The sequence below is a fragment of the Somniosus microcephalus genome, chromosome 14 (assembly GCF_052327205.1).
Source record: "Somniosus microcephalus isolate GS21.2 chromosome 14, FLI_Smic_1.0, whole genome shotgun sequence".
NCBI lineage: Eukaryota > Metazoa > Chordata > Chondrichthyes > Squaliformes > Somniosidae > Somniosus > Somniosus microcephalus.
The window spans coordinates 9,014,690-9,040,012 of record NC_141000.1 but is presented as its reverse complement, the minus strand read 5'-3'; the positions used below and the strand labels follow the sequence as shown (position 1 = coordinate 9,040,012).

Here is a 25,323-nt window from a genome sequence, read left to right as displayed (position 1 = left end):
TTTGTAATTTTGGTAAATTCCAGTTATGTAACCCAAAGCGACAATTTAAACATTCTTTAAGAAACAAGCCCCAGGAGGCTGCACAGGGGGATAGTCGGATACTCAACGCCCATTTGGCGGGTTGCAGTTTGAATCCAAGTCGCAATTACTTGAAAGAAGAGCCTTAAACTTCTGCCCTATAAATGCCAATCAACAGCTGCTGGGTGTACCTGTTCTCATAAGCATAATGGTCCCGGAGAAATGACGAGCTCCACAGCACCAGTCTCACCCAGCCGCCCACAGCCTGCTGCTTTACTACAGGAAGCCACTGAAAGTGAAAGGTGTCATATAAGTGTAAGTCTTTATTTAATATATTAAAGAAAGAATTGCATTTATATAGCATCGTATCATTCCCTCAGAATGACCCAAGTCTCTTCCGAACAGCACTGTGGGAGCACCTTCCTCACACGGACTGCAGCGGTTCAAGAAGGCGGCTCACCACCACCTTCTCAAGGGCAACTAGGGATGGGCAATAAATGCCGGCCTCGCCAGCGACGCCCACATCCCATAAACAAATTTTTAAAAATTGTAATTGAACTTGTACTTGCTGTGTTCTGTGCTGCTTCATACATGAACCTGAGCTTAGGCGGACAGCATATTGTGAAAAATAGGATTGTGATTCGGAGACTGACTGTTTCCTGCAGTTGAACTGAAACACTTAAAAATATATATATTTAATTAAGAGGAAGTTTCCTCATCGGGGCCCTTTTTTAAACCAGGCAGTTAAACTAAAATCCAAGTTCTTTTTAATGTCTTTGTAATTTTGTTTATTTTTCAAATTTATCAATTACTGATGAATTTTTGCATTTATCATTACCTGGATATAAAATCACAGGATGATACAGCACAGAAAGAGGCCATTTGGCCCATCGGGTATTTGACGTTTTTTGCCCCTAGCATGAGCATCAACACCGCCAGATGCTGGGATAGGGCAGGTGCAAGGTACAGCTTACCGACTGAGGTTCACCATATCTCTGGCTTTCTGCTGGTCAGCCCTGTTCTTGAGTGGGGTGCCTGGAAATGTCTAAAATGTAAAGCAGGCACCAGGGACTGACCTTCCCCTTTTTACTTGGGGGGGTTGTAAATAATCGTCTGGTAGAGTACACAGGGAAAATTAGATGGGCATGCACATGAACTGGAGGCAGTTCAGAGACGATTCACTAGGTTAATTCCAGAGATGAGGGGGTTGACTTATGAGGAAGGGTTGAGCAGGCTGGGCCTATACTCATTGGAATTTAGAAGAATGAGAGGTGATCTTATTGAAACATATAAGATACTGAGGGGGCACGACAAGGTAGATGCAGAGAGGATGTTTCCCCTCGTGGGGAAATCTAGAACTCGGGGGCATAGTTTCAGAATAAAGGGTCGCCCTTTTAGAACTGAGATGAGGAGGAATTTCTTCTCTCAGAGGGTCGTAAATCTGTGGAATTCTCTGCCCCAGAGAGCTGTGGAGGCTGGGTCATTAAATACATTTAAGGTGGAGATAGACAAATTTTTGCAAGATAAGGGAGTGAAGGGTTATGGGGAGCAGGCTGGGAAGTGGCTTTGAGCCCAAGATCAGCCATGATCTTATTGAATGGCGGAGCAGGCTCAAGGGGCCAAGTGGCTTATTCCTGCTCCTATTTCTTATGTTCTTATAATGGAGCCCGGCCAATTTTCTGTTCATTTAAATGAATCCTGGAAAAAATCCGAGAATTGGTAACTGACACCAAGATCTAGTGGGATGACTCACCACCATATTAACCACCCCAGCTCCCCCATCTACCAGCATTGTCTGTTCACCTTTGGGGGCTGGGTTCAGAAATTCTACCCCATAATGCTTTAATTTTTAATCTTTTAAGAGATAACCTTATTGTTGTGTGTTGCATGTCCGAGCAACACCTAAGTAAGTGTATTTTAAGGCAAGGATTGTTTGGCCCTCAAACAATCTACAATGTTAGATCCCCATGTTTTTTAAAATTTGCTTATGGGATGTGGACGTCGCTGGCAAGGCCAGCATTTATTGCCCATCCCTAATTGCCCTCGAGAAGGTGGTGGTGAGCTGCCTTCTTGAACCGCTGCAGTCCATGTGGTGAAGGTGCTCCCACAGTGCTGTTAGGGAGGGAGTTCCAGGATTTTGACCCAGTGACGATGAAGGATTGACGATATACTTCTAAGTCAGGATAGTGTGTGACTTGGAGGGGAACTTGGAGGTGGTGGAGCTCCCATGCGCCTGCTGCCCTTGTCCTTCTAGGTGGAAGAGGTGGTGGGTTTGGGAAGTGCTGCCGAAGAAGCCTTGGTGAGTTGCTGCAGTGCATCTTGTAGATGGTACACACTGCAGCCATGGTACGCCAGTGGTGGAGGGAGTGAATGTTTAAGGTGGTGGATGGGGTGCCAATCAAACGGGCTGCTTTGTCCTGGATGGTGTCGAGCTTCTTGAGTGTTGTTGGAGCTGCACTCATCCAGGCAAGTGGAGAGTATTCCATCACGCTCCTTACTTGTGCCTTGTAGATGGTGGAAAGGCTTTGGGGAGTCAGGAGGTGAGACACTCGCCGCAGAATACCCAGCCTCTGACCTGCTCTTGTTGCCACCGTATTTATGTGGCTGGTCCAGTTAAGTTTCTGGTCAATGGTGACCCCCAGGATGTTGATGGTGGGGGATTCGGCGATGGTAATGGCAAGGGGTGGTGGTTAGACGCTCGCTTGTTGGAGATAGTCATTCCCTGGCACTTCTGTGGCGCAAATGTTACCTGCCACTTATCAGCCCAAGCCTGAACGTCGTCCAGGTCTTGTTGCATGCAGGCATGGACTGCTTCATTATCTGAGGAGTTGTGAATGGCGCTGAACACTGTGCAGTCATCAGCGAACATCCCCATTTCTGACCTTATGTTGTAATACAACATTAGTTAAAGTTGTACTTCTCCTAATCTTTAGAACTTTTTAATAGAATTATGAAAGTGTACAAGGAGGAAGTATTTTGTATCATAAGTACTTCCCCATAGTAAATGCTTCCCCTTTAATGATTGACAGCTTTGGTGGCAGCGGGGAGGGGAAAAGATGCCAATCCCCATTGAATCCCAACAGTGGCTGAATCTGTCACTGATATCAGCTGATTAGAGAATCAGGCTTCTAACCCAAATTGAACTGTAATGCCTCCATCGGAGTTGTTGCAGGGCATGACTTTACCACGGTTTCTCATTAATTATACAGCTGGGACATAGAAAAGGAAATGAAAATACTTTCCGTAGAGTATCCTATTCCCTTAAACAAAATAGTGTCAATCATTAGTTTCATTATAAGGGAAAGCACCAAGTATGTGTAGGGGTAGAAAACAATAATACATAAAGTAAGATGAAGAATTGCTAGTGTGAATTGTTCTTACTGCATTAAAAATGTATTATTTTTCAATGTAGTAGCTCTCCTGATGGCTCATTGGGAAGTGCATCAGTGTGATACTGAGCCATACAGAGCAGGAGTTCGCAGGGTCAATCCCCGCCCTATGCCGGGTTAGTTGATCTCAGCAAGAGAAGATTGCGTACCACAGGCCTTAGTGTCCCTGGACTAGCGAGGATTCCCACCCTCCGGCAATCCCTGCCTTAAAGTGCACTCAGGTGGGTGCTGCTCAGGCACGTGACACAGAACAATTTCTTGAATGGTTTTCATGTAGAGGGTTGCGTCTCAAAGAACCGAATGCTGAGGAGGAGAAACAGCGGGCGGTGAGCAGGAGGGGAAAAGGGAAAACTGACAAAAGTTGAAGGGAGTGGGACGTGGTCGGAGAGAAAGGTTTGAAGAGGTTTTGAAAGCAGGGAGAGAGGCGAGCTGTCCATCTCAGCAGTCTCCTCTCAGGCAGTCCCTCGGAACCGAGGATGACTTGCTTCCACATTAAAAATGAGTTCTCAGGTGACTGATGAGTCCAATGCGGGACCTACAGTCTCTGTCACAGGTGGGGCAGACGGTGGTTGAAGGGGCGGGTGGGTGGGGTGCTTGGGTTGACATGCGCTGCCTGCGCTTGGCTTCCGCTTGCTCCCGGCGAAGAGACTCGAGGGGTTCGGCGCCTTCCCGGATGCTTCTCCTCCACATTGTGCAGTCTTGGGCCAGGGATTCCCAGGTGTCGGGGCGGATGTTGCACTTTTTCAAGGAGTCTTTGAAGGTGTCCTTGAAGCGTTTCCTCTGCCCACCTGGGGCTCTCTTGCTGCGTCGGAGCTCCGAGTAGAGCGCTTGTTTTGGGAGTCTCGTATCGGGCATGCAGACGATGTGACCTGTCCATCGGAGCTGATCGAGCGTGGTCAAAGCTTCGATGCTGGGGATGTTGGCCTGAGCGAGAACACCTCAGCAGTGCTGTTACAGGGAGGCACAAGGTGAAGGCCATTTCCTTTTATAAAAGGCAGAAGATAAAGTTGGATAGAAAATCATCTCAGACTGTTTCTGCGTTCTCCTAGTGACCTTATTCACAGTGTTATTTCTCATGGCCTAGATGCAGATCATTCATCTACCCTCTTAGTCATGGATGGTGCACGCTCCAAGACCCAGGAAAGGAGAATAGCAGAAAATACATTTTAGAAAATAACCATTTGTACTTATTTATTTAATATTTGAAACTATATTGCTTTAGCATTTTTTTAAAAACCGAACACCCTGGGGCGAGATGATCTTGGTTTCCTGTATGTGTCAAAATTGCAAACGACATTGTAAGGAGTGAACTTACTGACATGAATCAGTCATTCATGAAAGAAAGACTTATGAAATAATACTGAGTGGCCTACGGGTGGCGCTGTCCAGGGAGAGTATAAATACTCGGGCACGGGCCCAGCTTGCGCAGGACATTCTTAACAGGAACTAGTGAAGGACACAACTAGACCTCCATGTTGTAAAACAGTTGATTAAAACTTTGTTTAATGCTTAGACCAAGTGCCTAGTAGTTTTCTTACGTTACTTACAATCGCCTCACAAATAATGGCCTGTTTTGTAGATTCCTGTGGTTAATGAATAGCTATTATTCATAGCAGTGACTTGTTGCAGAAAGAAGCTAGACTGCTGTAATCAAATTAAATTGAGATGAATGCTTTTACAAAAATGTAGGTTAGAAATGAGCAGCATTTATCGAACAGCAATACACTGGCAATCTGCTGGTCTCGATGCCATGAAAAATGTTCTTGTTGGATGACCATTCCTGCTTTCTTTCTATTATAACAAAGTTGTTTGGAGCATGGTGAGATGTCTTATCTAAAACTTTCCTTGCAATGTCGGCTGTGGGACAGTGAAACCCCTTTGTAATAAACTGTCTTCTAAGTGATATCTGTGTTCCATATGAATGGAGGGAGGGGTTTGAATTACCTACAGATTGCAACTGGAATAATACCACAAGAATTGTTCTTGTTTAAACCAGACCTCCTTGCTTTTGACTGTAAAATCGTTTAAATGCTTGACTTATACTCCCTAAGAATTTTTTTTTGACCCTTGGGTGAATGAATCATAGAATAGAATCGTAGAAAGTTACAGCCCGGAAGGAGGCCATTTGGCCCATCGTGTCCGCGCCGGCCAACAAAGAGCTACCCAGCCTAATCCCACTTCCCCGCTCTTGGTCCGTAGCCCTGCAGGTTACAGCATCCCAAGTGCACATCCAAGTACTTTTTAAATGTGGTTAGGGTTCCTGCCTCGACCACCCTTTCAGGCAGTGAGTTCCAGACCCCCACAACCCTCTGGGTGAAGAAATTTCCCCTCAAATCCCCTCTAAACCTTCCCCCAATTACTTTAAATCTGCACCCCCTGGTTTTTGACCCCTTTGCTAAGGGAAATATGTCCTTTCTATCCACTCTATCTAGGCCCCTCATAATTTTATACACCTTAATAAGGTCTCCCCTCTGTTCCAAGGAAAACAAACCCAGCCTATCCAGTCTTTCCTCCTAGCTAGGATTCTCTACTCCCAGTAACATCCTTGTAAATCTCCTCTGCACCCTCTCTAGTGCAATCACATCTTTCCTGTAATGTGGTGACCAGAACTGCACGCAGTACTCTAGCTGAGGCTTGTGCTTATCAAGATGAGAGTGTTTAGCACTGGGATCTAAAAACACATTTCAACATTTGGCCCCCAGTATTAGCATTTCCAAATCAGAAACACAAGTTTGTTACAAAATTAAACTCCTTCCAGACAGTCCCATCAGTGTATGTTAACTTCCACTTCTGAAGATTGTTGTTGCTTTTTCAGTAGGAATTCATCCATTTCCATCCACAACATCCGTCTGGCTCCTTTCTGTGTGAATAGCAGCTGAGTGCGAAAGTAGGGCTCGTTTTGTGCGATACACTCAAACCCACCAAGTTAAAACAGCCCATTTGACAGGTGGCAGAGAGATAAAGATTTATCTCATTAATTCAGGCTGAATTTACACCCCGGGCCCAATCAGAGGAAGAACAATGTTCCCACTCAGGAGGCACTCTGTCCCTTATTGAAGGATAATTTTTGAGGATCAGCTACTATTTATATAAGTTTTAAATGTATTAAAGGAGAAGTCGTGTTTAATTATGATTGTGTATAAGCTTAGAGATTTCTTGTCCCTATCGATCTTGTTCGTGAGCAACTTATCAAGGTATGTGAGTGCCAGAAGTTGCAAGTGTTCGAGCTGTGTACTGTGCTGTGAGCTACAATAATCCTTTATTATTAATACAAATGTTCAATGTTTGACTATACAGAATTCCAAACTGAACACTTCAAGCAATAAACAGACACCTCACATTGCAGCATCTAATGTATTTATCTGCAGAGACAGTTCAGTAAACTGAATGAAGCAACATGACTCAGTAGATGCAGGCTTATCTTGGAGGACAAATATTTACCACAATGTACAGCAGTAGGGTTTTCAAGGGCACCAGTCAGGAAACAAGCAGCAAGAGTGCGTTCTTGTCCAGAGATTTGGTGACCATTTCAGTGCTGTGCAACAATATGATAAAAGCACCAAGTGAACATTTAACTTTGTCCTTTTTATTTGGCGGTTTACATTAAGATGCTGGATTTTCCACATTAATTACTATTGTGCAGCAATTTTTTCTTTTTGAACGTACCTGTACAGTCGCAAAATATTTACATTGCTGCAACGTGAAGTAGTTTATACTAGTTGTAAAACGTTGTCTATACGATGCATAATCGTTAGTAACGAACAAGGTGTGTTCGTTGTGGGTTTAATTCTTGAAGCAAAGCGGGGTGATAGAATGGACTTAAATATGCTAAGAATTATTGTAGATAAATGCATATATTGGAGAAATTCATGGGTTCAAGCCCCTCGATGGATTTACGCACATAATCTAGGCTCACACTTTGGTACAGTCCTGAGAGAGTGCTGCAATGTTGTAAGTGCTATCTTACAAATGAGACGTTAACCTGAGGCTCTGTTTGCCTGCTCAGGTGGATGTAAAAAATCCTATGGCACCATTTGAAGAATATCATGAAGTTCTCCGAGACTCAGTGCCAACATTCCTCTGTGGCGACACGCCACCACTGGACATAATCCGCTCACGGCGGCACGGACAGTTTAAGCAGACGCCCCCAGCCGGGGGCCCTTTCCTCCAGCAACTTGTTTCCCGCAGGGACAGGCTGCCGGGAGCACTTCCTGTCTGGGAAGTATTTAAGTGGATGCGCGGGCTTTTCCAGTTCCTCTTTGCCATGAGGTAGAATAAAAGCAGTTGTGTTTTACTAGCTCTGGTCTCGACTCCCACGTTTGCCGTGGTATCTCAACACTGGTGACCCCGATGCTCAGGACGAATCCTAAGCTAGCATGGCGGATACAAACGCAGTCATGGTTAAATTACCGGACTTTTGGGAGAACCTAGCCGAAGCCTGGTTTGTTCAAGCTGAGTCCAGATTCCGGCTGAAACACATTAGTCGACGCCACAAAGTACGACTACCTCGTCTCCGCTCTCACCTACGCCACAGTCCCCAAGGTTTGGGCAGCGCTGCAGAATCCACCACCGGACGGCAAGTACGAACATCTGAAGGCTGCGCTCCTTAAAAAATTTCAAACGTCCTCTTACCAGCGCCACTGCCAACTCCTTGACCTCCCCGGCCTTGGTGACGCTTCACCATCAGACCTGCTTTCCCACATGCTGTCCCTCTCGGACGACAAAAACCCCGACGCCCTCTTTCGCACGCTTTTCATTCGGCAGCTCCCCGCCAGCATCCGCCCGCTCATTGTGGAGTCTGGCTCCACGGACCTGAATGACATAGCCGAAAAGGCCGACCGGCTGCTCTCTGCACAGTCCGCTCGCGACGTCGCGCCCGACCTCACGGCAACGACCACGCGGTCTTCCCGGCCCACTAGGCCCGACCGCCCTACCACTCCGGGTCACTGCTACTACCACACCTGTTTTGGCGCTAGGGCCCAACGCTGCACGCCACCGTGTACTCTCAAACCCCCCCCCCGCACCGGCCCCCGCGATGGCCGCGGGGCAAAAGGGGCCTCTACTGTACGTCACCGACGACAGAACCAACCGCCGATTTCTGTGCGACACAGGGGCCCAGCACAGCATCACCCCCGCCTCCGCCCTCGAAATCCAACGCGGCACACGGGGTATCACGCTGGCCACAGCCAATGGCTCTGACATCCGCACACATGGCACCCGCATGGTCACGCTCGACCTCGCGGGCCGCCGCTACCTCTGGGAGTTCCTCACAGCCAAAGTCCTCTGCCCACTCCTCGGCGCAGACTTCCTACGCGCCCACGGCCTCCTTGTCGACATTCCGAGGCACCGCCTCGTCGACATCAACACTATGGCCCCCATCCCCGGCGCATTTACCCCGGCCCGTTCGGCCGGCCTGACGACCTACTGCCTCGCCAGAGCCACGGACGACTACTCGGCACTCCTAGCCGAGTTTCCCGCCCTCACTAACCCGACCTTTTCGGCAAAAGCCGCCAAACACGGTGTGGAGCACTATATCCCCACCACCGGCCCCCCAGTTTCTGCCCACGCCCGCAGACTCAACCCGGCCAAGCTGGAAATCACGCGGGCCGAGTTCACCACCATGGAACAACTCGGCATCATCCGCCATTCCAGCAGCCCTTGGGCCTCGCCCCTCCACATCGCCCCCAAGCCCGGCGGAGGCTGGCACCCTTGCGGGGACTACCACCGCCTTAACGATGCCACCACCCCCGACCGATACCCGGTGCCACACATCCAGGACTTCTCGGCCCGACTGGCCGGACGAACCGTCTTTTCCAAAGTCGACCTGGTGCGCGGTTACCACCAAGTCCCTGTACACCCCGCGGACATCCCCAAAACGGCCGTCATCACCCCATTCGGCCTGTTCGGGTTCCTGAGGATGCCCTTCGGCCTCAAGAATGCAGCCCAGGCTTTCCAGCGCCTGATGGACTCAGTCCTCCGGGACCTAAACTTCCTATTCGTCTATCTAGACGACATTCTCGTGGCCAGCTCCTCCAAACAGGAACACCTCGAACACCTTCGCATCTTGTTCGGGCGCCTAGCCCAACACGGGCTCATCCTCAGCCCGGCGAAGTGCCAATTCGGCCTAACCGAGATCGATTTTCTCGGTCACCACATCACCCCTGCTGGGGCCGTCCCCCTGCCCAACAAGGTGCAGGCCGTCCAGCAATTCCCCCGCCCCACAACCATCAAGGGCCTCCAGGAGTTCCTCGGGATGGTGAACTTCTACAACAGGTTCATCCCCAGAGCGGCAGCCCTCATGAAGCCCCTATACGACTCCCTCCGAGATAAATCCGGCAAGATGGACGTAGCCTGGACCACTAACACGTCAGCCGCCTTCGACGCCACCAAAAACGCGCTCGCCGACGCCACCCTGCTCGCGCACCCGAGGGCCGATGCCCGGGTCGCGCTCACCACCGACGCCTCCGACCACGCGGTCGGCGCCGTGTTCGAGCAGTGGGTCAATGGCGCGTGGCAGCCACTTGCCTTCTACAGCCGCCAACTGCGCCCCCCCGGAGGTCAAATACTCCACTTTCGACCGCGAGCTTCTCGCGCGCCACCTGTCGGTCCGCCATTTCAGGTTCCTCCCGGAAGGCCGCCTCTTCACCGCGTACGTGGACCACAAGCCGCTCACATACGCGATGGCCAAGCACACCGAACCCTGTTCCGCTAGGCAGCAACGCCAGCTCGCGGCCGTGTCCGAGTTTACTACGGACATCCAGCACGTCTCCGGTAGAGACAACGTTGTCGCCGACTGCCTTTCCCATCCCGCCATCTGCGCGAATCACCTCGCGGTCGACTACGCGCAACTAGCAGCGGCCCAGCTCACGGACCCAGACCTTCTCTCGGCGGCTACCAGCCTGCCAGGGCTACGCCTAGTCAAGGTCGCGCACGGGCCCGAAGCCACGGCAGTCACTTGTGACGTCTCACTCGGCCAACCCAGGCCGGTCGTCCCTGCAACCTGGCGCCGCCGCATCTTCGACGCGCTCCACGGGCTCTCCCACCCGGGTTCCCGCGCATCCGTCAAACTCCTCTCCCAGCGTTTCGTCTGGCGCGGCCTCAGCAGAGATGTTTGGACTTGGGCCACCTCCTGCCTCGCCTGCCAACGGGCTAAGGTACAGCTGCACACAAAAGCACCCCTGGGAGACTTCGAGGTACCCAGCCGCCGCTTCGACCATGTACACGTCGACATCGTTGGTCCCCTGCCGCCATCGCAAGGCCAAACTTATCTCCTCACGATGGTCGACCGCTACACACACTGGCCTGAGACAGTGCCGCTGACCTCCACCACCACAGCCGACATCGCCAGGGCATTCGTTAACACCTGGGTTGCGAGGTTCGGCGTACCGGCCTACATAACCTCCGACAGAGGCGCCCAGTTCACCTCCGAACTCTGGACGGCCACAGCACGCAACCTCGGGGTGACGCTCCACCGAACCACGGCGTACCACCCGCAGGCCAACGGGCTTTGTGAACGCTTCCACAGGTCACTCAAGGCCTCACTCCGCGCCGGCCTGCAGGACAGTACCTGGACTGACCGCCTACCGTGGGTGCTACTAGGCCTACGCACCGCGGTCAAGGAAGACCTCCAGTCCTCGGCAGCGGAGTTAGTCTACGGACAACTGCTGCGCGTCCCAGGCGAATTCCTTCCGGAGGCTACCACGCCTTGGTCGGCCGAACAGCAGCGGCTCAACTCTTTCTCTTCCGCTCAGCAGTTCGCCCCACTTCCGGTCAACCGACACGGCGAACTCGCACCTCACGTCCCGCCAAATTTACAGCAGGCGCGCTTCGTCTTCGTGCGACACGACGCGCACCGCGGGCCCCTGCGACCCCCGTACGACGGACCGTACGAGGTGCTACAAACCGGGGACAAGGTCTTCAAGCTGCGACTCAGTGACAGGGTCGACACAGTCTCCATCGACCGGCTCAAACCAGCACACACAGAACCAGGGGAACAGGTCCCCGTGGCACGGCCTCCAACTAGAGGCCGTCCCGCCAGCAAGCCAGCACAGCCGGCGGCGAACCGCCCGGCCCACCAACTAGACCGGCGACCACTCAGAGCCGCTGCGGCAGAACCATCAGACCACCGTCACGACTCGTCCACTCCTCCTAAGCGGATTCTGGGGGGAGCTCTGTGGCGACACGCCACCACTGGACATAATCCGCTCACGGCGGCACGGACAGTTTAAGCAGACGCCCCCAGCCGGGGGCCCTTTCCTCCAGCAACTTGTTTCCCGCAGGGACAGGCTGCTGGGGGCACTTCCTGTCTGGGAAGTATTTAAGTGGATGCGCGGGCTTTTCCAGTTCCTCTTTGTCATGAGGTAGAATAAAAGCAGTTGTGTTTTACTAGCTCTGGTCTCGACTCCCACGTTTGCCGCGGGATCTCAACACCTCCATTAATCAACACCACTAAACACAGAAAATGCTGGAGAAACTCGGCAGGTCAGGCAGCATCTGTGAAGAGAGAAACAGAGTTCACGTTTCAGGTCGATGACCTTTCGTCAGACCACTAAACACAGATCATTTGATCGTTCATAAATTTGCTCTATGTTGGACTGAATTGTGTAAAAATTGGCTGCACTAGGTTGCCAATAGTGATACCATTTTAAAAGTGATCCATTGATTATAAAATGCTTTGGAACATTCTGAGGGAATGACACAATGCCATATAAATGCAATTCTTTCTTTAATATATTAAAGAAAGAAAGACTTACATTTATATGACACCTTTCACTTTCAGTGGCTTCCTGTAATAAAGCAGCAGGCTGTGGGCGGCTGGGTGAGACTGGTGCTGTGGAGCTCGTCATTTCTCCGGGACCATTATGCTTATGAGAACAGGTACACCCAGCAGCTGTTGATTGGCATTTATAGGACAGAAGTTTAAGGCTCTTCTTTCAAGTAATTGCGACTTGGATTCAAACTGCAACCCGCCAAATGGGCGTTGAGTATCCGACTATCCCCCTGTGCAGCCTCCTGGGGCTTGTTTCTTAAAGAATGTTTAAATTGTCGCTTTGGGTTACATAACTGGAATTTACCAAAATTACAAAGCTTTCCTTTGTCCTGTGGGGTTAAGATTTCAACAAGTTGGTTCGGTGCAATCTTGCGTAATATCTCGTGTTACATTACAGGTGTGGAGAAAGGCGAGACATTTGGGGGGTGCCTGGAAATTGGAACCTTCAATGCGGGAAGTTACGGCCAGTTTTGAAGATAAAATGGTGGCTGCCTCGCTTCTGCCCACTTCCGGTGCAGAATACGGTGGCCACCATATTGGACAGGTCGGCAGCGTTACCGTCGCGCGCCTCGAATATTTTAATGATCAAGAGCGTAATGCTAATCGACGTGCAATGCCGAATTTCTTTTTTTATTCATTTTTTTAATGGGATGTGGGCGTTGCTGGCAAGGCCAGCACTTATTGCCCATCCCTAGTTGCCCTCGAGAAGGTGGTGGTGAGCCGCCTTCTTGAACCGCTGCAGTCTGTGTGGTGAAGGTGCTCCCACAGTGCTGTTAGGGAGGGAGTTCCAGGATTTTGACCCAGCGACGATGAAGGATCGGCGATATATTTCCAAGTCAGGATGGTGTGTGACTTGGAAGGGAACTTGGAGGTGGTGGTGTTTGTAGTGTATGTACCTTTAAGGGGAGAACTACTTTTTACAGCTCCTGTATACTGTAGTACCAGCAGTGACCACACCTGTATATAAACCCTGAGTAGGGATCTGTACATTTAGTTTTAGAGTAGCCCTCATCCAGTAAACACCTATTGATTGTTCCCTGCAGTCTCGTCTCTAGTTATTGAAGGACACACAACATCAAGATACACGGATCTAACATTGGCGACGAGAAGATTCAAACCTACCTGCAACTCTGCATCACCTCCCAGGGATTCGCTCCTGGAGAAAAGTGAAAGAAGAAGGCCGAGTCTAGAAGCACGGGCGTCGACCATCCAGCGGAGACTTGAGCATCGCAGGGGAGGTTGTTGAGAGCTGGGCTTGGTTCTCCAGTCACGGTGGTCCAGCGAAACGGGCTGGCAACTGGTACGGCACAGACCCTTCCCGGACAACGGCGGCTAGAGCCGACCGACGGCACAGAAAAAGGCCGAGCAGCGTCGACGGGAGAAGAGAGAGGGTAGAGCGCACAGGGCGCAGCCGGTGTTCAGGACCGAGCGGCATTGACGGGAGAAGAGAGAGGGTAGAGCGCACAGGGCGCAGCCGGTGTTCAGGACCGAGCAGCGTAAATGAGAGAGAGAGGCGCGAAGGAAAACGCGCAGAGTGCAGCCGGTGTTCAAGGGCCGAGCAGCGTCAATGAGAGAGAGAGGCGCGCAGAACGCAGCCGGTGTTCAAGGGACGAGCAGCATCAGCGGGGAAGAAAGGAAAACGCGCAGAGCGCAGCCGGTGTTCAAGGGCCGAGCAGCGTCAGCGGGGTGGAAAGGAAAGCGCGGGAGATGCCATTTTGAGCCGCAGCAGAGAAGAAGGGAGAGTGCGGGAAATGCCATTTTGAGCCACAGCGGAGAAGAAGGGAGAGCGCGGGAAAACGGCATTTTGAGCCGCAGCGGAGAAGAAGGGAGAGCGCGGGAAACGCCATTTTGAGCTGCAGCGGAGAAGAAGGGAGAGCGCGGGAAAACGCCATTTTGAGCCAGTCTAACCACACCCAGGGATGCCGAAGAGTGGCAGTATCACAGCATTCGACAATGAAGTCGAAGATTGGACGACCTATGTCGAATGCATAGAAGTGTACTGCAAGGCGAATGAAGTGCCAGATGAGAGGAAAGCGCTGGTATTGTTGAATTCAATGGGTGCAAAAATGTATGGCTTACTGCGAAACCTAGTAACCCCAGAGAAGCCAGTGGAAAAGGATTTTGGAAACATAGTGTCAATCCTACAGGACCACTTAAACCCCACAGCGCTGCTGATAGCAGAAAGATTTAAGTTTCACAAAAGGAACCAGCATAAAGATGAAAGTAATGCTGAGTATTTAACGGAACTGCGCAAGCTATCGAAACACTGCCAGTTTGGAACGGGACTAGCAGATACTTTAAGGGACAAGTTTGTGTGTGGGCTTCAAAGTGAAGGAACCCAGAAACGGCTTCTATCAGCAAAGGATCTTACGCTGGACAAGGCTTTCAGCATGGCAGTATGACACGAAGCAGCCGCATGGGGCGCTGCAGAGATACAATGGAGACCGCAAGAATATGGCACAAATGAAATGTCATACGGAACAGTGAAGTGCTATCACTGTGGCAGAACAACACACGACCATAATGATTGCTGGTTCAAGGACAAAGTGTGCAGACAGTGTGGAAAAGTAGGACACATAGCAAGAGTCTGCAGGTCGGGAAAGAAAACCAGCAGCAAGAAATCTCCACAGGAGAAGTACAAGAAGGTACATAAGGTGACGGAGAGTAGTTCAGACGAACAGAAAAGTGATACAGACTCCAGAAGCAAGGAGCTGGGTTGTCTGAAACTACATAATGTGATCAAAACGGAGGATCACCAAACTATCTGGGTCACGCTCAAGATAGACGGAGTCCAAGTGAAAATGGAGTTGGACACAGGATCAACCCTAACAGTCATAAACCGAAGGGACTACAAGCGGCTATTCTCACATATACCCTTGAGAGATACAGAGATTGTCTTGAAGACGTACACGGGGCAAAAAGTCTACCCCAAAGGAAAAATAAGGGTGAACGTTATATATAACGGCAAGGAAACACCAAAAATGGACCTATATGTATTGCCAGATGGAGGACCACCACTACTAGGACGTGAATGGATCCGGAAGATACAGCTAGATTGGCATTCCATACAAGCACTGACTGTAGATGGCAAAAAGGATGACGACGTCACACCTGGGCGACTGTCAAAAATGCTAACTGACGCACAAGAAGTGTTCCAGGAGGGACTCGGAACACTAAAAGGCATAACAGCGATGATCAAAATAGAGGAAAATGCAAGCCCAAAGTTTTTTAAGGCCAGACCGGTGCCTTATGCGGTCCGCCCAGCCGTCGAAGCAGAGCTGGAAGGTTTGGAACGTTCAGGAGTACTGTCCAAAGTGGACTGGAGCAAGTGGGCTACACCCATCGTTCCTGTAATGAAGAGGTCATTGAGTAATACGCCTGGGGAACCAAAGAAGGTTCGCATCCGTGGGGAGTTTAAGGTGACAGTGAACCCAGTCCTTCACACGGTACAATATCCGCTTCCGCGGATTGAAGATATTTTCGCCTCGCTATCTGGAGGGAAACGCTTCACTAAGATTGATCTGGCCCAGGCGTACCTGCAAATGGAGGTAGAAGAAGCCTTGAAACAGTACCTCACGATCAACACTCATAAAGGTCTCTACCAATACAATCGGCTGGTGTTCGGGGTAGCATCAGCTCCGGCTATTTGGCAAAGGGCAATGGATCAAGTCCTGCAAGGGATTCCAGGGACCCAGTGTTATTTGGACGACATCCTGGTCACGGGCGAAAATGACAGTGATCACCTCGCCAACTTGGAGCAGGTGCTCACTAGATTGAAGGAATATGGGCTCCGAGCAAATCGCCACAAATGCGAGTTTTTCCAGAAGCAGATCTCATATTGTGGCCACGTTATTGATGAAGAGGGGTTACATAAGTCCCCTGAAAAGATTGAGGCAGTAGTCAAGGCTCCAGCACCAGAAAATGTGTCACAACTGAGGTCGTTCCTCGGGCTGGTGAACTACTACCATAAGTTCTTGCCGAATTTGTCTACAGTACTACACCCACTGAACACCCTACTGCAAACGGGGGTACCATGGAAGTGGAATGACGAATGTAAACGAGCTTTCCAGAAGTGCAAAGAATTGATCACATCAAAAGAGTTGTTGGCTCATTTCAACCCAGCACTACCAATTCGGTTGGCGTGTGATGCATCACCCTATGGCATTGGAGCGGTGCTGTCGCACAAGTTCCCGGACGGCTCAGAGAGGCCGGTAGCCTTTGCATCTTGGTCACTAACCTCAGCCGAGCGTAACTACGCCCAGATTGACAGGGAGGCCCTCAGCCTAGTGTGGGGAGTGAAAAAGTTCAACCACTATCTGCACGGGCAGAAGTTCACCTTGCTGACTGACCACCAACCACTTGTCTCCATCTTTAATCCAAAGAAGGGTGTTCCAGTGATGACTGCACAACGGCAACAAAGATGGTCCCTTTTTCTAGGGGCGAACCAATATGAAATCGAGTATAAGGGCACGAAACAGCATGGAAACGCTGATGGGCTATCACACCTGCCACTGCCTACTGCGGAGGAAGCACCAGCAGTGGACCCTGTCGAAATATTTTATTTGACTATAATTGAACGCTTGCCAGTAACTAACGCTGATATAGAGAAGGAGACCCGAAATGACCCGACACTGTCTCGGGTATATGACTTGACGGTGAAGGGATGGCCAACACATGGCGACTCACTGTTGCCAGCATTCTCATCCAGAAGAGAACAGCTGTCAGTATGCCAGGGGACCTTGATGTGTGGATCCCGAGTGGTAATTCCACCCAAGTTAAGGGAGAGAATGCTAAATGAGCTTCACGAAGGCCATCTGGGAGGGGTGAAAATGAAAAGCCTTGCTAGGGCTTATGTGTGGTGGCCGGGGATCGATCAGCAAATCGAGGACCTGACAAAGAGCTGCTCAGGATGCCAGAAGGTCCAAAATGCACCACCACATGTCCCTCTACACCCATGGGAGTGGCCCTCATCTCCATGGCAACGGGTGCATATTGATTTTGCTGGTCCATTCATGGACTCCATGTTTTTAATAGCCGTGGATGCGCACTCGAAATGGCCTGAGGTGATCAAAATGTCGTCCACCACCACGGAGAAAACTATTGCAGTCCTACGGACCATATTTGCCAGGAACGGCTTGCCAGAGCAGATTTGCTCTGATAATGGACCACAGTTTGTGTCCGAAGAGTTTTGAAGATTCATGAAAAGGAATGGGGTAAGGCATTACACATCCGCCCCGTATCATCCAGCCACAAATGGATTGGCTGAGAGGTTCATACAAACCTTTAAGAAAGCAGTAAGGGCCATGTGCGATGACGACATTCCACTGCAGCATAAGGTGGACAATTTCCTGTTAGCCTACAGCATTGCGACACATGCAGTCACCAACCAGACCCCGGCCATGATGTTCTTTAACCGAAGGTTGAGATCTCGTCTGGATTTGCTCAGACCAAATGTACGAAGAGATGTTGAGAATAAGCAATTCCAGCACATCAATGAGAAGCCGACAAGGAGCTTCAATGTAGGGCAACCAGTCTTGGCCCGGGACTACCGAACAGAGAAATGGCAACCAGGAACGATATGCACATGGCAGGGGCCACTAATGTACACAGTGGATGTTGGGGAGAACAGTGTGAGACGCCATGTCGACCAGATCCTAGAGTCACAGGAATGAGTCAACCCCATGTCTCGCATACCTGGTGATGAACCCGACATACAGGTAGCATCTACCCCAGAAACTGTAGCATCAGAAGCTGATGAACCAACTGACGACACGGGGCCTCCGCACCAAGAACAAGACACTCAGGAAAGGCGCTATCCAGAAAGGATCAGGAAGCCGCCCCAAAGACTGAATTTATAAATGGACTATTTTCAGTTAATGTGCATGTTAAAAGTGTTAATTGTTAAATGAATGTTATGGTACTGTTAATCTAAGGGGAGAACTACTTTTTACAGCTCCTGTATACTGTAGTACCGGCAGTTACCACACCTGTATATAAACCCTGAGTAGGGATCTGTATGTTTAGTTTTAGAGTAACCCTCATCCAGTAAACACCTGTTGATTGTTCCCTGCAGTCTCGTGTCTAGTTATTGAAGGACACACAACATCGAGATACACGGATCTAACAGTGTTCCCATGTGCCTGCTGCCCTTGTCCTTCTAGGTGGAAGAGGTCGCGGGTTTGAAAGGTGCTGCCGAAGAAGCCTTGGCGAGTTGCTGCAGTGCATCTTGTAGATGGTACACACTGTAGCCACGGTACGCCGATGGTGGAGGGAGTGAATGTTTAAGGTGGTGGTTGGGGTGCCAATCAAGTGGGCTGCTTTGTCCTGGATGGTGTCGAGCTTCTTGAGTGCTGTTGGAGCTGCACTCATCCAGGCAAGTGGAGAGTATTCCATCACACTCCTTACTTGTGCCTTGTAGATGGTGGAAAGGCTTTGGAGAGTTAGGAGGTGAGACTCTCGCCGCAGAATACCTAGTCTCTGACCTGCTCTTGTTGCCACAGTATTTATGTGGCTGGTCCAGTTAAGTTTCTGGTCAATGGTGACCCCCAGGATGTTGATGGTGGGGGATTCCGCGATGGTAATGGCATTGAATGTCAAGGGGAGGTGGTTAGACTCTCGCTTGTTGGAGATAGTCATTGCCTGGCACTTCTGTGGCACGAATGTTACCTGCCACTTATCAGCCCAAACCTGAACGTCGTCCAGGTCTTGTTGCATGTGGGCATGGACTGCTTCATTACCTGAGGAGTTGTGAATGGCGCTGAACACTGTGCAGTCATCAGCGAACATCCCCATTTCTGACCTTATGTTGGAGGGAAGGTTATTGATGAAGCAGCTGAAGATGGTTGGGCCTAGGACTCTGCCCTGAGGAACTCCTGCAGTGATGATTGACTTTCATCCACCACAACCATCTTCCTTTGAATTGAAACACGCTGAGCCATTTTGGACGTCGCCGTTCCTTTTAACGCCCTCTCCAATGCACGCCCGTGCGTGCAGCCATTGCCAGCGCGTAGACCCGGGAGAAAGCGGAGGAGATCTATAGATCTCTCAGTCTTCAATAACTATGCAGAATATGTGCAACCCCACCAAACCCAGGCTCTGAGACAGGTTTGCATTCTTAACTGATCACTCTTTCAAATAATTTTGACATTGTCTGTACTCGATGGTGTAATCAAGAATTTGATGACACATGTAGCATGAGTTTTCAGAACTTCAAGTTTGGAAATGAAGTGTAAATTGCGCTGGCAGAATGAAAGACAGCTGCCCTGTGGGAGAGAAGAACAGAAGACACAAACAAAAAGTGTGGATAAAAAATATATATATGATATCTAGAGCCAGCCTTTGTTTCTTAACCTGTCCCATTACCATCTCCTTTTGCCTTGAATATCTCTCAATGGCCTAGAAATTGGGTTGGGGCGCAAAAGTGGCGCAAAAGTCGCCTGAGCGCAGGATTTAGTGCAGCGATCGGAGTAATACCGATCGCCAGAAATTCAGTTTCAGTGCCGCTCGAGGGACACGGGGCGAGGCTCGAGGCGCTCCGCGTCCCTCTTAGGGCGCTGAAACTGATTATCGCAGCGCAACGTGCCGCAGCGCCACACGCTGCGGCACGGCACGCTGCGGTACTGCAGGCCTTCCTCCCACTGTTAAGGGGGAGGGGCCTGCAACAGCGCGATCCCCGCTCGCGAGTGCCGGCAAATGAGCCCGGCACCAAGGAGAAGTGCCGGGCTCTCGGGAAACAGCCGGCAATGCCGTCATCGGTGGCGGCGCAGCACAGCAGGCTGACGCCACCATTAGCGCCCCTCCTGAATATCGCGGGAGGCGCAGCCAGTGGCGCTACAGCCACTGCCTGCCTCTTTAGCCGCTAACAGGTGGCGCTACTCACCCAATTTCTCCCCCAATGTCTCTTAACCTCTCCTGCCTTCTACCCTATCACAGACCTTCCCTTTTGTTCTTTTATCCCCTCCCCCCTTTCCCAGCCCCTACCCTTGCTTAAAAATCTGTTCCATTGCCTGCTTTTTTCCAGTTCTGACGAAAGGTCATCGACCTGAAACGTTAACTCTGTTTCTCTTTGCACAGATGCTGCCTGACCTGCTGAGTATCTCCAGCATTTTCTGTTTTTGTTTCAGATTTCCAGCATCTGCAGTATTTTCTTTTTGTAATAGATTTCAGCTAAACTGCAGATGCATTGTTTAAAATCTGACAGGTTAGTGTATTTTTAGGCTTTGATTTATCTTGCATACCCTCTCTGTCAACGGGTAAAACACGAGAAACATAACCAGAAACGTTTTCCACTCCAGGTTGATAAATCGCAATTGCCCGATCACTCAGCACAGATAGCTTAGTCCCGACCTTTGGCCTCCTGCACTGCCGGGAGCAGCACGTTGCACAGTAGGTTCTGTGCTGCGCTCATTTAAATCAGCAGGCAGCAACTAAATACCGGGCCAACTAGTTAACCGCGGCCCGCGGTGGCACCGCCCGTTTTTCGGGCTTTATCGAATTCTTAGGCCTGGCTGTCTTGGTTACTTTTCCCTGTTGAATTGCAGCAAGAGGTTTTCCATCTCAGCCGTGCCCAGCTGTCAACCCCAAGTTTTTTGTACGTTGGGCGCGATCTTGCCAGCCCCGGGGAGGCGGGTTTGGAGGCGGGACTGCCGGGAAAATGGCAGAATCCGGGGGCGGGTGCTCAGCCTGCCCCCAACACGCCTCCGTGCCATCTTCCCGGGAGGTGGGTAGCCGACCTGCGCCGGGTCCCGTCTCCTGGAGGCGGGAAAGGGATTACAGCCACTTAACAGGTAGTTAACAGGCAGTTAAGAGGATTATCCCCATTTTTCCAGGAGAGGTGTGGGCTTCCCGACGTCGGGAAACCCCGCCAGGGTCACTGAGGTGAGCAGTGGGTCTGCGGGGGTCGGGGCGGAGTGGGGGTGGTGCAAAAGTGCGCTGTGGAGGTAAGTGATGGGTGCAAGTGTGGAGAGGTGAGTATGTGAGGTGAGTGAAAAGTGATAGTAAAAGTTTACTTACCTTTGTTTCTTCCTGCAGGCTTCAACAGTTGGGGATGCGGAGAGTCTCGCATCTCACGGGCAGAGATGACAGATGGCTGCTGCATTCTCCGATGCAACAACCATCTAATTTCTGCTAAAGAAAGAGGTTTGATGAGCCTTGAATACAAGGACTGACCAAACAACATAGAATGTCAGTGTTTGACAGCTTCGCAGAGCTGTCAAACGATGACAGTTCATCTGTCAAAAAATTTTTGACAGATGAAACATCATACGTTGATGTTCTCTGCAACCGGCTTTCCCTTAATTGGCCTGCTAAGCCCACTGGGCGGGCTTAACAAGGTCAATCAAGGGAAAATAGCATGGGTTGGCCACAAGTCGATGGAGGCGGGACTAAAACCCGACAAGTGGGAGTCCCGCCTCCAACCTGCCGCCACTGGCAAAATCACCAGAGTCAGCAGTAAATCTGAATGTGGAACGTTATGTTGCCTGAAGGTATCTGTGAAAAGACAGACACAAATTACAAAGATCATTTTATTTTTTGTGAAGCACATATCAGAGAGTGAGAATAAGCACATCATTGTGGCCTATTACCCGATGTGTTGTACCATATATTTTTTTCAGTATTCCCATTTCTGTTATTTGTCAGGAAACAGCTGATTGCAGAGCTCGATCAAGATGAAAAGGATCAGCTGAACGCTACACACCCAACTCAGGAATACCAGCAGCTCTCGGAAGAGAACCACTCTCTGACTTCCTACCACTTACAATGTAGAGAGCACCTGGAGAAACTCCAGATGTTACTGCAGCAGCAACAGGGATCTTCCTGACTCCAGGCACGTGGTGCTCTATTTATGACAAACAAAATGCTGGAATAGCTGTGGAATCTTCTTTGCAGATTCGCAGAATCAATTGGAAGAGTTTGCAGTAAGGAGAAAAGGAGCCATTTTTGGTAGTTCAGTGATTTTCTGGAAGCTGATTTGCAGCACTGCTGCAGCTTTTCCAGATGAGCTTTTCTTTTTATGTGTATACAGTATGTCGCAACATTTCAATTTGCTGACATCAAAGAATACAATATGGAAAGGGATTAAGATCCCCAGAGGTTGTAAACATGCAAATATTAAATGCATCAATGCTCTTTATTAAAATAATAAATTAAAAACATGAAAAATAATTTTTAAACAAAACATTTGTATAATGATCAAATAAATGCTGATAAAGAATTGTATGTATCATAACAGAATATTCTGTACTTATAGTTATTTGAAATGCAAATGATTATAGTCAATAAAAAATGCAACTTCTTTTTAAATCTACAGCGCATGCATGCAATAAAACATATGAAAGATGTTTGTTCGAGATTGCCAAAGTCAATTTTTGAAAACCGTGAGGGTATCCTGAGATCTGTCTCTTTTCATTTTTAGTCCATCGCCAATTTAAAAACTGTGCTTACAGAACGGGTTAATAATGCGGGATTTTTATATAATGACGTGCATCATAAAGTTTCTGTATTTACTCTTTTGGTCAACTAAGAATACACGGTACAAAAAGTGCAAATGGACAATTTATTAAAGTTATAATCTCATAACTTTTTTACATTATATAATTCAACAGTTTTCTGTTTTAATTCTTTGAAGACACTCGTAGCAATTCGACACCATTTTTTTTACAAGGGTTTAATTACACTTAGCGGTTTATTTAAAGAATATGTTGAGTATTTTCATTATTTTTCACTGCTTACCAATTCTTTCAGTGTTCAGTGTATGGAACTCCTCTTTATCAAGTGTTATGAGATGGAATGTGTATATTGTGAAAGCTGCAAAGGACATTAAGTACTCAAAGATTTAATAAGAAACTCAAAGCTGGTCTCCAGTGGTTACTGTATCATTTAAAATAGTTGTACAGTTACCTATAATTTTAATAAAACTTGGGGTGACATGATTTTACAGATAATTGTATTTTATATATATATATATATTGGAAGCCTAGATTTTCCATCGGTTTCACCCAATAAATGTGCGTAAAATGGGCCTAACCAACTGGAACAAGGAACGAGATTAGTGACTGTGCCTTTAATACCAGGTCCAATTTCCTGTCCTTGAAAGGGCACCAGAGATCCTTGTCAGTTTGTGGGGAGACCTATTAGAAAGACGGTCAAAACGGCCTCATAGTGTCACGACAGTATAGCACTGTTGCATTTAAAATCCTACAATCTGCTGGTTATGGAAGTAGCTTTGAACAACCCTGTAAGAAGATTGGTAGGAATATTGGAGGCAATTTCTCCATCGTTCTTCTTGTTTTTTTTTCTGTTGCCACTTAGGTTATCAGAAGTTTTTGGGGGTTATTTTTCAGGGGCTGCTGTTTCAGGAGGAGGACCAACAAAGGGGGGTGCTGCTACACTGCCCCCCACCTGCTCGTACCCCCACACCAGAACTTGCAGGCAGAGGCACACATATTCCCATTTGTCAGAGGAATAGTGCTGTGGAGGTTTCGATTCACAAGGGGTGCCATTACAGTCTTGTGCTACGCGCTCCAAACTGACCTGCAGCCAAACTCCTGCACAGGTACAGCGCTGTCAAAGTAACGGTGGCCCTTAGCTTTTAGGCTGCAAGTTGATTCCAGGTTACCACTGGAAACCTCAGCAACATAAGCCAAACAGCTGTACACAGTTATTCAAAGCAAGTGACTGATTGCATTGTTTGCTCAAGCAAGCGATTTCATCGCCTTCGCATTGGCAACCAACAGCAGCAGGAGAGAGCGATACAGTTTTACCAAGTGGCAGGATTCCCAAAGATCCAGGGGATTATAGATTGCAGACAGGTGGCCCTAGGTGCTACCTTGCATGCAACAACGACAGTGCAATCGGATTTTCATAACCTCCTGTTTCCACCCCACCTTGGTGACAGGGTGCGGAATGTGTGCTTTTAGCTCTAGTCTTGTGGCTCGCCTACATGATGCCTTGAAAAGCCTCTTGAGATTGAGGTGGCCTCTGTCCCCTGGCAGTCAAGCCCTGAGATGGGCCAGCTATAGGCTATGCCATTTCTGGCCTGGCCTGGCCCTGCCATATATGCAGAAACAGCTCCATCCTATGTGCTTATTCCAGCAATGCTCCAATTATTGGGCACTGCCTCCCCATGAACATTGATTGGCCTGATAACAGGTATTGCTTCAGTTGTACAAGGTATTGGTGAGACCGCACCTGGAATACTGCATACAGTTTTGGTGTCCACACTTAAGAAAGGACATACTTGCTCTCGAGTCAGTACAAAGAAGGTTCACTCGGTTAATCCCGGGGATGAGGGGATGGACATATGAGGAGAGGTTGAGTAGATTGGGACTCTACTCATTGGAGTTCAGAAGAATGAGAGGCGATTTTATTGAAACATATAAGATTGTGAAGGGGTTGGATCGGGTGGATGCGGGGAGGATGTTCCCGATGATGGGTGAAACTAGAACCAGGGGGCATAGTCTTAGAATAAGGGGCTGCTCTTTCAAAACTGAGATGAGGAGGAACTACTTCACTCAGAGGGTGGTAGGTCCATGGAATATGTAAAGTCTGTGGGTTGTGCAGTTAATAAATACACAGACTTCAGAAGTAACAAACAAAACAGGTCTTTACTATTCGAAGGTCCGGGCGAATCTGCCCCAGAAATCCTGCTACAACACTTATATACTGGTGTGGTCACTATCGGTATTACAGTATACAGAAGCCAAACAAATAGTGCCACACCTAAAGTAGTTCCCTTAAAGGTGAACGGTTACATTCAATAGTTCCCTTAAAGATAGACGGGTACATACACTACAATCCTCCCTTTTTAGCTTATTACTTACAGAGTCCCCGTTAAACATACATATCTTCAACTTCCTATAAAACAAATTACAGCTATAATCTCGGTGGAGTCAATGTCATATAAAACAATTTACAAATATAATCTCGGTGGAAACAGTTCACAGGTTCCGTCTCTATGGAAACAGTTCATAGATTCAGTCTCTGATCTTGACTCGTTCCGAACAACATTTCTTTGGGGTAGCCGGTTCACCTGGCTAGCGTGACTCCTCCATAGCCTTTTTCTTGACGTAGCAGCTTGAACTTTCGTCCTGTTGAACCAGCAGTGCGGACTTTTACAACCAACTGGCTGTCTTGACATTTTCCAGT

At 49.1% G+C, this 25,323-nt stretch overlaps 1 protein-coding gene across 2 annotated transcripts in view; it reads left to right on the top strand.

The window, feature by feature from the left end:
• The window catches only part of map3k7cl (map3k7 C-terminal like), a 118,904-nt gene extending 95,796 nt beyond the window's left edge, over positions 1-23,108 (top strand). For both annotated transcript variants that reach the window (XM_086006206.1, XM_086006207.1), the window contains exon 5: positions 21,817-23,108. In XM_086006206.1, the coding sequence (XP_085862332.1) occupies positions 21,817-21,997 (181 nt within the window). In that variant the 3' untranslated portion in view covers positions 21,998-23,108. The remainder of the gene's footprint in view (positions 1-21,816) is intronic.
• The last annotated feature ends 2,215 nt before the right edge of the window (positions 23,109-25,323 follow it).